A 13,124-nucleotide genomic window follows, 5' to 3' on the forward strand; every position below is an offset into this window, starting at 1 on the left:
GCCGGACCAAAAGGCTGAACTAAATTCTGCATAATATTAATTGTATTTCTTTATATAAAGCAGTAAATAACATTGTTTTTACAAACTGGTAAGAGTATGGGGAAAAAACGAGGTTGCCTTACAAAAAATGTCATTTATTCAATCAAATTTCCCAGAACAATGGTTAACAAAACGTGAATGTTTGTACCATTTTTTTCAGTCACATTCACCCCAAAACACAGTAAAGACGTCACAATATTGTCTTTCTACTCCAAATATCAAGCAAGATACATCATATTATAATAATGATGCCCACATTTGTAGTCTAATCACCTCATTTGGTGTTTTTTATTTGGTAATGCCGACTCAAATTGTAGTCTTTGAACATGGCGATCTGCTCTCCGCAAACTAAACACACGGCTTCATCTCTGACTTCAGTAAATAAATACTTAGCAGTCCATGTTTTGTTGAAAGCCCTGCATTCAGCATCTACCTTTCTTCTTTTTGCGGACATTTTGGGGACTAAAGTCTTCTTGTGACCTGCTCGCAACAACTTCGATTTGGTGTAGGTATCAGATCGGCTCGGGCTCCGGCGCCTGCTGGTGACGTCACACTATGTGATTGGCTGGACCGTTTGAAGGATGATGTACAAGTTTGTGGTTGGTCTGGACAAATTATGGAAGTAGTTATCGCGGGATTAGGTTTTGTGGGATTTCATGTCATGTTCATGTCGCGCGCATTGCGTTTTTGTTGAACACAACTTCAAAATAAAAGCAATGCACATTCAGTCCATGCATGAGGTAAAATTAGAAAATACGTTTATTTTGTAATTTCTAATTAACCTTATGCGGGCCGGTCAGAATGAACCAAAGGGCCGGATGCAGCCCGCGGGCCATAAAATGCCCAGGTCTGGTTTAGATAGTCCTTTTAAGTGCTCACTGTGATTGCGCTCTAATCTGGAACAGGTGCATAGTAATTAGTCCTAATGACTCTGCAAGCTCAGAGCACCAACGCACATGGACATGACACAGTGATGCTTTTTTTGAAGACTCCAACTCATTGTCATTAAAGGCATGGGACATGAACTTAGTTTATTATATGCGGAAGTTCATAGTAAAAGAATTTATTATAGTGGGGTTGCAGTGTAATAATGTTTTAAAGTTAAAAATATATGATAGGTGCATAGGTAGCTGTGAAGGAAACTTCAGCTGTGTTTAATATGTCTTTCACTTTTATTTTACATGCAGAATTGCAAATGTAATCTCATTGAAACACGTGACATTGTACACTCACCTGTGATAGCGTGTAGCTACAGTGGTGCTTGAAAGTTTGTGAACCCTTTACAATTTTCTCTATTTCTGCATAAATATGACCTAAAACATCATCAGATTTTCACACAAGTCCTAAAAGTAGATAAAGAGAACCCAGTTAAACAAATGAGACAAAATATTATACTTGGTCATTTATTTATTGAGAAAAAAGATCCAATATCTGTGAGTGGCAAAATGATGTGAACCTAACAAACTAATGTTTGCGGTAACTGTTGATCAGTCCTGCACACTGGCTTGGAGGAATTTTAGCCCATTCCCCCATACAGAACAGCTTCAACTCTAGGATGTTGGTGGGTTTCCTCACATGAACTGCTCGCTTCAGGTCCTTCCACAACATTTCCATTGGATTAAGGTCAGGACTTTGACTTGGCCATTCCAAAACATTCACTTTATTCTTCTTTAACCATTCTTTGGTAGGACGACTTGTGTGCTTAGGGTCGTTGTCTTGCTGCATGACCCACCTTTTCTTGAGATTCAGTTCATGGACTGATGTCCTGACATTTTCCTTTAGAATTCACCGGTATAATTCAGAATTCATTGTTCCATCAATGATGGCAAGCTGTCCTGGCCCAGATGCAGCAAAACAGGCCCAAACCATGATACTACCACCACCATGTTTCACAGATGGGATAAGGTTCTTATGCTGGAATGCAGTGTTTTCCTTTCTCCAAACATAACGCTTCTCATTTAAATGAAAAAGTTCTATTTTGGTCTCATCCATCCACAAAACATTTTTCCAATAGCCTTCTGGCTTGTCCATGTGATCTTTAGCAAACTGCAGACAAGCAGCAATTTTCTTTTTGGAGAGCAGTGGCTTTCTCCTTGCAACCCTGCCATGCACACCATTGTTGTTCAGTGTTCTCCTGATGGTGGACTCATGAACATTAACATTAGCCAATGTGAGAGAGGCCTTCAGTTGATTAGAAGTTACACTGGGGTCCTTTGTGACCTCACCGACTATTACACGCCTTGCTCTTGGAGTGATCTTTGTTGGTCGACCACTCCTGGGGAGGGTAAGAATGACCTTGAATTTCCTCCATTTGTACATAATCTGTCTGACTGTGGATTGGTGGAGTCCAAACTCTTTAGAGATGGTTTTGTAACCTTTTCCAGCCTGATGAGCATCAACAATGCTTTTTCTGAGGTCCTCAGAAATCTCCTTTGTTCGTGCCATGATACACTTCCACAAACACGTGTTGTGAAGATCAGACTTTGATAGATCCCTGTTCTTTAAATAAAACAGGGTGCCCACTCACACCTGATTGTCATCCCATTGATTGAAAACACCTGACTCTAATTTCACCTTCAGATTGACTGCTAATCCTAGAGGTTCACATACTTTTGCCACTCACAGATATATAATATTGGATCATTTTCCTCAATAAATAAATGGTCAAGTATAATATATATTTTTTAATCTCATTTGTTTAACTGGGTTCTCTTTATCTACTTTTAGGGCTTGTGTGAAAATCTGATGATGTTTTAGGTCACATTTATGCAGAAATATAGAAAATTCTAAAGGGTTCACAAACTTTCAAGCACCACTGTAGAACGCTACAGAAGTGTGTGTTTTGATACACAGCTTGTGTTTGTGAGTTCTGATGAGACTGGCATGGTCTTGCTAAGAACTGAAACATGATACAACATGTCTGAAAGTGTAAACATGATAAACTCTCTCTCTCTCTCTCTCTCTCTCTCTCTCTCTCCCTCATGAATATTGTCATTCATCTCAGTCTCTGAGAAGTGTGTTGTGTGTGAAGGATTTTGAGAAGTTTCTTGAAGATTCATATCCACACAGAAAGAGAACACTGCTGCTAGTTTATTTTACTTTGCTTGGTTTTGTTTGATTTTTCTTTATGTTGTTTTCATATGTGAGCGTGTTTCACAATGATTATGACAACATTTCATGTCTCTAGAAATCGAAATTTTCTGACAGCTCTAACGTGTGTCACAATGCTGATGTTTCTCAATATGGCAGAACCCAGAAAAGTTGGGTTAGCGATTGGCACTAAGTTGAATTACAGTGTAATTTTAGCCATATGGTGTCTTTTCTTATTAATTTCCCAACACATCTGAGGTAAATGTTGATATTCCTGATGGATCTGTCTTATTTCCACGGTCACTGTGTCTTTATATTATCGTGTAATTGTTGATATGGTGAAGTTTTCTGTAAAAGTCACCCTATTTCATCACACCACCCTGTCACTCTTTATTACTTTTCATGTCCTTGAGGTTTTATTGATCTGAGAGGAATGGATTGTGGATCTGGTTTAACTTATTTATTATTCTGTATGCCAACAGAAAGCATTGACAAATCTGCATAAACATTAATTCCCGAGCTTATACGCTAAACAGCCTCGCAATCTGAGAGACACTTACTGGTACACGATGTTACAATCAGCCATGAAAACAACATTTAAATCACCTGCTATATATTCGAGCCCATGTTCTGGCTTTAACTAGAGGTGTTAATGTGTATTTTCTAAAGGACTATTGAAAAACCCCCTGTGATGTCCTGCGACAGCTAGCATGCGGATAGAGTTTCACATGCTATATTTAAGTCGCCTTGTGTCACTGAGCTATTTAAATGCCAACACATGGTCTTACAGTCAATAAGTTCGGGACACTCAGGCTGAACGCACCATGATGGACCTTTTCGAGACCAATACATATCTTTTTAACGATCTGCGCTACCTGGAAGCGGACCATGGAGCCTTACAGCACCTGGACATGCCGGAAGTTTCTCCTCTGTACCAGGAGGACGAAAGTCCTGAGTCTCCGAGCCAAGATGGTGGAGAGGAACATGTTTTTGTCCCGAAGGCCTTAAAGCCACACTGCGACGGACAGTGTTTAATCTGGGCCTGTAAAATCTGTAAGAGAAAGTCAGGGCCGACGGACAGGCGGAAAGCAGCGACTCTGCGTGAGAGACGGAGGCTGAAGAAGATAAATGAAGCATTCGATGCACTAAAAAGGAAAACGGTCCCCAATCCAAACCAGAGGCTTCCCAAAGTGGAGATTTTACGCAGTGCCATCAATTACATCGAAAAACTTCAGGACTTGTTGCACAACCTGGATGAGCAGGACAGACTATCAGAGGATGGGGCCTTTAACCAGAACCCCAGAGAACACAATGTAAGAACCTCAAAAAAGTCCTAAAATCCTCTTACAAAAGATTTAGCTCTAATTTAGCATCATATATAATAATAATAATAATTAACAAATTATTATTACTATTGGGGCGGCACGGTGGTATAGTGGTTAGCACTGTCACCTCACAGCAAGAAGGTCCTGGGTTCGAGCCCAGCGGCCGGCGAGGGCCTTTCTGTGCGGAGTTTGCATGTTCTCCCCGTGTCCGCGCGGGTTTCCTCCGGGTGCTCCGGTTTCCCCCACAGTCCAAAGACATGCAGGTTAGGTTAACTGGTGACTCTAAATTGACCGTAGGTGTGAATGTGAGTGTGAATGGTTGTCTGTGTCTAAGGCCAAGTTTACATTAGACCGTATCTGTCTCATTTTCTTCGCGGATGCACTGTCCGTTTACATTAAAACGCCTGGAAACGCCGGGAAACGGGAATCCGCCAGGGTCCATGTATTCAATCCAGATCGTGTCTGGTCCGGTGCTGTGTAAACATTGAGAATACGTGGATACGCTGTGCTGAGCTCTAGCTGGCATCGTCATTGGACAACGTCACTGTGACATCCACCTTCCTGATTCGCTGGTGTTGGTCATGTGACGCGACTGCTGAAAAACGGCGCGGACTTCCGCCTTGTATCACCTTTCATTAAAGAGTATAAAAGTATGAAAATATTGCAAATACTGCCCATTGTGTAGTTATGATTGTCTTTAGGCTTGTCATCCTTCCACTTGCAAGTGGTAAGTGACGCGCATGCCCGACATGCACTGGGATCACACACACAGCGGCTCAGTCCCGAATCACTGCTCGTGCGCTTCACTCGCGCGCTCTGTGAGCTGCGCAGGGCCGGAGTGCGCACCCTCCAGAGGGCACTCGCTGTTCAGGGCGGAGTGATTTGGAGCGCAGGATGCCTGCGGAGCCGAGCGTACCTGTGTATTGGCGTTGCTGTGTGCACGCAAATCGTTTTAAAAACGTTAATCTGATGATCCGCTGATACGGTCTAATGTAAACCCCACCTATGTGTCAGCCCTGTGATGACCTGGCAACTTGTCCAGGGTGTACCCCGCCTTTCGCCCGTAGTCAGCTGGGATAGGCTCCAGCTTGCCTGCGACCCTGTAGAACAGGATAAAGCGGCTACAGATAATGGATGGATGGATATTATGAATATTGTCCACTCAATACAATAAGGACATTGTTAACAATATTTAAAGGTTTAGGTACAGGTTTTTGGAAATACCTGTACTAAAGGTATTAAAGAAACTCCTAAATGAGGGAGAGAAAAAAGTCAGGGAAGAAAAGATAGAGGAAAAAAATAAACAGTTTAAAGGAGCAGAATTCATTAAAAGTAAAGAAAAAACATAAAAATTAAACAAACTAATGAACATGTTAAAAATATTTAAAAAGCAGGAAAAAAATACAAAGAGAGAAAAAAGATTTAATAAAAAATTAGTTTATTTATTGATTGTCTTTCCAAAACACAGACACTTCATAATCACAAAAATAGTAAGTAAACAGTTATGTAGCAATAAACTTATCAAGATAATCTTGTAAAGTAAAACTAATAAAACATTTATTATCGCAATAAATGTTCAAATATTTATTAAATAATGATACTTTTCATTAATATGGACTTTCCAAAGCTCAAGGACAGTTTTACAATGACCATTATGTTGGAATTATTAAAGAACCAGACATTATGACAGAGTAAGTTGGAAGAAGTTCTAATCTTGAGTGTTACTAATATTCAGTAATAATGAATTAATAATAAAGTATCAACAGTATTTAGAGATGTGTGCTTGTTCTAACTTGTTGGTACAGTTTATCATTAAAATGTTTATTAGAGAAAAGAAATGATAAAAATCTGTTTAAGGTGTACAGAATCTCCGACAGCATTTTCTCCCCAAAACATTTTTCTCACTACAACATTTCAATTCGCTAATCACAAATGTAATTTAAGTAAATACTTATCATCATTTTTGCAAAGCCTTTACTGCTCATGCTCAAGAATTAAAGTTGCACTCTTGTTAACAGTATGACACAGAACTGATTTTTGTGTATTTAGGTGGTTAACGGTGAGTATCGATGGAAAAGCACATGGCAGGGAAACTCAGATCATTCCAGTGCAGAGTCGTCTCAGCAAAGAGAAGGTTTGTACAATCAGTTTTATTGTTCTCTAAATATACTGAGTGCTGTTTAAAGTTACTGATTTTAAAACATCACATTACAATGACTCATTAATCATCAGCATTATAGAACATTCATTTAGACTGAGTCATCACTGAAAGTCAACTAATACTAATACTATACATTACTGTAAATGTATTATTTAAGCTCAAGTAACAATATACATCCTGAAGTAAAGATATAACAGAATATGATGACATAGCGGAATAAGTTAATGATGACATTGATAAAACGATAGAATGTGGTGAAAATGTTATAATAGAGCACGATGATAAAATGATCTAAAATCACATAACGATAACGATATAACAGAACATGATGATGTACGTAATTATACAATGTGATTATGTAATACAACCTCAATTCCAAAAAAGCCAGGACACTGTGTAAAACGTAAATAAAACAGAATACGATGATTTGCAAATCATGGAAACTCTATACTTGATTGAAAATAGTACAAAATGTGGAAACTGAGAAATTTTATTGTTGTTTAAAAAAATGTATGCTCATTCTGAATTTGATGCCAGCAACACATTTAAAAAAAAGTTTGGACAGGGGCATGTTTACCACTGTGTTGCATCACCTCTAATTTTAACAACACTCTGTAAATCTCTCGGAACTGAGAAGACCAAGTGCTGTAGTTTTGTTGTCTCATTCCCGCCTGATATACAATTTCAGTTGCTCAACAGTTTGGGGTCTCCTATTTTGTGCTTCAAATGTTTTAAATGAGAAACAGGTCTGGACTGCAGGCAGGCCAGTTTAGCACCCGGACTCTTTTACTATGGAGCCATGCACTTTTAATATGTGCAGAAAGCAGTTTGGTGTTGTCTTGCTGAAAGAAGGAAGGCCTTCCCTGAAAAAGATTTAGTCTGGATGGCAGCATATTGCTCTGAAACTTGTTTATATCATTCAGCATTAATGATGCCTTCCCAGATGTACAAGCTACCCATGTCATGTGCACTAATGCCCCCTCAGACCATCACAGATGCTGCTTTTGAGCTGTGCACTGATAACAAGCTGGATGGTCCCTTTCCTCTTTAGCCTGGAGGACGTGGTGTCTATGATTTCTAAAAAGAATTTCTACTTTTGATTCGTCAGACCTCGGGACAGTTTTCCACTTTGCCTCAGTCCATCGTAAAAGAGCTCGAGCCCAGAGAAGGGGGTGGTGTTTCTGGATATTGTTTATATCCAGTTTTAACTTGCATTTGTGGATGAAGTAATGAAGTGTTTTCACAGATGATGGTTTTCTGAAGTGTTCCTGAACCCATACAGTGATTTCCACTACAGACACATGTCTGCTTTTAATGCAGTGTCTCCTGAGGGCCTGAAGATCACAGCCATCCAATGTCAGTTTTCAGCCTTGTCTCTTGCATACAGAGATTTCCCCAGATTCTCTGAATCTTTTAATTATGCATATATTATGGACCAGAGATGATGTGATCCCCAAATTCTTTGCAGTTTTACACTGAGTAACGTTATTCTTAAATTGTTGCACTGTTTGCACACGCAGTCTTTCACAGAGCGGTGAACCCCGCCCCATTTTTACTTCTGAGAGACTCCGCCTCTCTGGGATGCTCTTTTTGTACCCAATCATGTTACTGACCTGTTGCCAGTTAACCTCATTAGTTTTTTTTTTAACATTACACAACTTTTTCAGTTTTTTGTTGCCCTGTCCCAACTTTTCTGAAATGTGTTGCTGACATCAAATTCAAAATGAGCAGATATTTTTCAAAAAACAATAAAATTTCTCAGTTTCAACATTTGATGTTGAAAATAGTCTTTGTACTATTTTCAACGAACTATCGGGTTTCCATGATTTGCAGATCATCACATTCTGTTTTTATTTATGTTTTACACAGCATCCCAACTTTTTTGGACTTGGGATTGTAATAGAATAGAACATGATGATGTAAGAATATAATAGAATTCATAGCATAATGATGCTGTTATGGATTTCCCTCTGGATTCCAGTGTGGTGTGCTCTATACAGCATGACGACGTGTACTTCCACATGGCTCTGTTTATGTTTCTATTAACACGTGTTTTTGGTTGTTGTTTTTTTTGTTACTGTCCTTTCTTGTCTTGTTATTGGTTAGTTTCCTACTGTATCTTTTTCACCTGCATCTGTTTCCATTCCCCCTCTGATTACCCGCTTATTTGAACCCCAGTCTCTGGTAGTTTCTTTGTCTTGTGTTAACGTTATACTCAGTTCCCTGTCCATGCCTGATTCTAGTCCTGTTCTTGCTCTTGTTTGTTTTATACCTTGGTTTTGTTTTTTAAAGTTTTGATCCACGCACGCATCTGCTTAAATACCTCCTTTAAACCGTAACATGCAAGATATATCTTACTTTTACTAATAATTATTACCTCCAAGAACTTTGTTGGAGGAGGTTATGTTTTTGACGGCATTTATTTGTTTGTTTGTTTGTCTGTTCCCAACATAACTCAAAAAGTAGTGAACAGATTTTGATGAAATGTGAGGAAAGGTCAACCATGGGCCAAGGAACAATTGATTCAATTTTGATGTTAATCCAGATATGTATTCAGATCCAGAATTTTTTTTTTTGTCTGTTCCCAACGTAACTCAAAAAGTAGTGAATGGATTTGGATGAAATTTGGTGGACAGCTTTAGTATTATCTGAGTTTCAAGTGACTTGAAACTCAGATAATACTTTACCTCAAATACTTCAAATACTTTACCTCGCTCATTTGCACTATTCCGCACTACCTCATCTTAGCTGCTAGTTTGTTTATACTGTTTATTTCATGTTTACCTGCTATACCTTAAGTGCCCTTGACTGTTTGGTTATTTGAACCTCTTTATATGTGTGTGTGTGTGTGTGTGTGTGTGTGTGTGTGTGTGTGTGTATATGAGTGTTTAGTCTACGTCTAGTTCATATTGAGAGTGTTTATACTGTTTTTATTGTCTGTTTGAGTGTTTGGTCTGTGTGTAGTTCTTATTTAGTGTTTACACTGTTTATATTGTCTGAGTGTTTAGTCTATGTCTTGTTCTTATCTAGTGTTTATACTGTTTATACTGTTTATATTGTTTGTCTGAGTGTTTAGTCTATGTCTAGTTCCTATCTAGAGTGTTTATACTGTTTATATTGTTTTTTTTCAATTATTCTATTTTTATTTATTGCATTACCTGTTTGCACCATGGGCCAGAGAGGGCTGATATTTCATCTGTGCTGTATGTCGAGCATGTATAGCATATTTGACAATAAAGTTGACTTGACTTGACTTGATTTTGATGTTGGTAACATGTGGCTTGGTGGAGGTATGAACTCTACCAAGTGCCCTTCTACTTTAAAATATTTTTAAACTTTGTACTTGATTATCATCAGATTAGCCAAGTCTGTTTTTTGTTCTTAGCCTGTAAATGAGCTTGTACATTTTGAACTCTGTATTAGATTTTTAATACACTTATTATTTCAAGACAACTGTTTGTTTAAAATTCTTTTGTTCAGGTTTTAATGTTTTAATGCGTGATTTCCTTGTTCAGCATGTTCATATTATTGGACTTTTTTTTCAACTCCAAAATCAGGCCATTACAGTGTAAAGGGAAATGAAGGATCTGTAATATATGCATAGTTTAACAATTAACCATAATTCTGACCTTTTACCAACAAAGATTAACTATCAACTGCATTCTTTCAGCTTACTTTTATGTTGAAAAATATTTTAATGAAAGAAAGAGATAGAGATGGTCATGTTGAATGTTTTTAACCCAGCTGAACTTCTTCAGCCCAATCTGGCTGTTAAATCTTTTTAAAACTGACAGAAAAACTAGAGCTGCTGTAAGTCTTTTATTGAAACTTTCAAAAAAAAAGTAAGTAATTCATCTTCTTAATCTCTTTTGTAGGATATGTAACGGAGTCCCTGGCGTCTAGCAGTCTCCGTTGTCTTTCCTCCATCGTGGACAGCATTTCCACCGAGGACACAAAGACGAATGAAGGGTGATGAAAAAATGTTTGGAATGCGTGAAGAAGTTCAGCTCACATTTCCACTTTCCTTTTACCGTTCAAGTTCACTGTTCATATATTTATATCAAAAAGATCATTTTATACATATTTTGGAATTTTGGGTCGTATTTTACAGAGATTCCGGATCATTCATCACTATTTACTTGTACAGGCATTGAACTATATGATTGTTATTTTAAATATTTTGTATTTTATGAATAAATTAAAAAAATGTGGTTTGGGAGTTTTAATTTATGGTATTATGATATTAATTGTATATACAGTGCAAATATATTGCATAGAACTCCAAATCAGAAAACATTGGAACGGTATGTTGAAATTGAAATTAAAATAAAAAAACAACAATTTGTAAATAATCTTTGACCTGCATTGAACTCAAAACAATATGAAAGCACATTATTTGATGTTTTCCTTCATGAATTTTATTGTTTTTTCAAAATAAACACATTTCAGTTTTGATTCTTGCAACACATTTAAAAAAAAAGTTAGGACAGTAAAGCATTTCCCACTTTATAATGTTCCCGTTCCTTCTCCCAACACTTTTAAGATGTTTACGGACTGAAGACTCCAAGTGATGAAGTGTTTCAGGTGTTATTTTTGTCCTGTTCTTCCTGTAAACAGGTCTTAAGGTGTGTAACAGTACAGGGTCGTCACTGTCATATTTTTCATTTCTGAATTCTCCACCCACTCTCTCTATTGGGGACAGAGGGGACATGCCGTCTTCTTCCACAGCCACGCCTTTGTAATGTGAGCAGAATGTGGTTTTGCATTGTCTTTGGGGTGGCACGGTGGTTAGCATGGTCGCCTCACAGCAAGAAGGTTCTGGGTTCAAACCCAGTGGCCGGCGAGGGCCTTTCTGTGTGGAGTTTGCATGTTCTTCCTGTGTCTGCGTGGGTTTCCTCTGGGTGCTCTGGTTTCCCCCACAGGCCAAAGACATGAAGTTAGGTTGACGTGGGGCGGCCTTGAGCAAGGTGCCTGATCCCTGACTGCTCCCCGGGCGCTGTAGTGTGGCTGCCCACTGCTCTGAGTGTGTGTGTGTGTTCACTGCTTCCGATGGGTTAAATGCAGAGGATGAATTTCACTGTGCTTGAAGTGTGCATGCGATGAATAAAAAGGTTTCTTCTTCTTTTCGTCTTGTCGAAATCTCCCTGGAAAAGACGTCGTCTTGAAGGCAGCAGATGTTGCTCCAAAATCTCTGTGTACTTTTCTGCATCAATGTTCCATCACAGAAGTGTAAGTTACCTTCGCCAAGGGCACTGACCCAACCCCATACCATGACCCACGCTGGCTTTTGGACTTGCTCCTGGTTACAGTCTGGATGGTCCTTTTCCTCTTTGGTCCGGAGCACACGGTGTCCATTTCTTCCAAAAAAAGACCTGGAATACTGATTTGTCTGACCGCAATACCCGTTCCCACTGTGTCATGGTCCATCCCAGACACCTCCGAGCCCGGAGAAATCGACGGTGCTTCTGGACACAGTTAGCATAAGGCTTCCTTTTTGCACAGTAAAGTTTTAGGGCCCGTCCACACGAGTACGCGGCCTCACCCAATACGCTGTCGTTTTGAAAAAAATCTCTGTAAACACGGCGTCGTTTCCAGAAATATCTGCGTCCACACGGATTCACTGGAAACAACCCAAAATGCTGTAGTACATATGCCAGGCCTGTATGTAGCGCTGTGATGCCGCCACACCAATACACTAAAACTGGAAGAGAAGCCATGGAGCATGCGTATAAAGGTCACGTGCTGTTTACAAACAAGCTCATAACACGAGAAGAGGATGATCATGGCCAGCGCAACTCTGGGAGGAAGAGGAGAGTCTTTTGTGTGGACCGACAATGAAGTGGAACTATATGGTAGAAGCCTGTAGTCCACCATTGTTGTTGTTATGATGCATCTAGTGGTGGAGGCTGAGGTTAAAGGTTAGAGAGGCGGGGCTTATACGTCATCGTTTCTGAAAAAATCTGCATTCGCTGTCCAAACGACTCCGGGCTATCCGGCGTTTTAGGATTTTCCCACTCTGGGACCTGTTTTCAAAAAATACCGGTTTCACACCTCGAAAAAGCCAGATCCGTCTGGACGTGAGGCCGAAACGATAAAGTATTTATGCGGATTCGACAAAAACGTACTCATGTAGACGGGCCCTTAATTGGTGTTTGTGGATGTAACTATGTATTGTAGCTTGATAAAGGTTTTCCAAAGTAATCCCAAGCCCATGTGGTTCTATCAGCTGTAGATGATTGATGGTTCTTGATGCAGTGAGGGATCGGAGATCACGGGGGTTCAGATTAGGCTTGAGCCCTTTACTCACTAAAATTCCTCCAGATTCCTTGGATGGTTTAATGATATTATGTACCATAGAGCGTGAAATATCCAAATCCCTTCCTAGCTTTCTTACAGAAACATTGTTTTTAAAAATTTCAACAATTTTCTCACACATTTGTTGATAAACTGGAGATCCTCGGCCCATCTTTACTCCTCAAACACTCGGCCTTTCCTGGATACTGATTTTG

At 39.2% G+C, this 13,124-nt stretch overlaps 2 protein-coding genes across 4 annotated transcripts in view; one reads left to right on the forward strand and one right to left on the reverse strand.

Annotated features, from left to right (window-relative positions):
- The window catches only part of rps16 (ribosomal protein S16), a 457,927-nt gene that overhangs the window by 52,507 nt on the left and 392,296 nt on the right, over positions 1 to 13,124 (reverse strand). The window contains exon 1 of one of the 3 annotated variants that reach the window (XM_060903802.1): positions 458 to 468. The exons of the other annotated variants lie outside the window; for them this stretch is intronic. Within the exon in view, the coding sequence (XP_060759785.1) occupies positions 458 to 461 (4 nt within the window). The 5' untranslated portion in view covers positions 462 to 468. Of the gene's footprint in view, positions 1 to 457; positions 469 to 13,124 lie in introns of those variants that run through there. 3 annotated transcript variants of the gene reach the window in all.
- On the forward strand, positions 3,926 to 10,766 carry myf6 (myogenic factor 6). The gene is made up of 3 exons (XM_060903545.1): positions 3,926 to 4,442; positions 6,504 to 6,588; positions 10,491 to 10,766. The coding sequence occupies exons 1-3, from the start codon at positions 3,954 to 3,956 to the stop codon at positions 10,586 to 10,588; spliced, it is 672 nt and encodes a 223-aa protein (XP_060759528.1). The 5' UTR covers positions 3,926 to 3,953; the 3' UTR covers positions 10,589 to 10,766.

This window comes from Neoarius graeffei, chromosome 21, assembly GCF_027579695.1.
Source record: "Neoarius graeffei isolate fNeoGra1 chromosome 21, fNeoGra1.pri, whole genome shotgun sequence".
In the NCBI taxonomy this organism is placed as follows: Eukaryota; Metazoa; Chordata; class Actinopteri; order Siluriformes; family Ariidae; genus Neoarius; species Neoarius graeffei.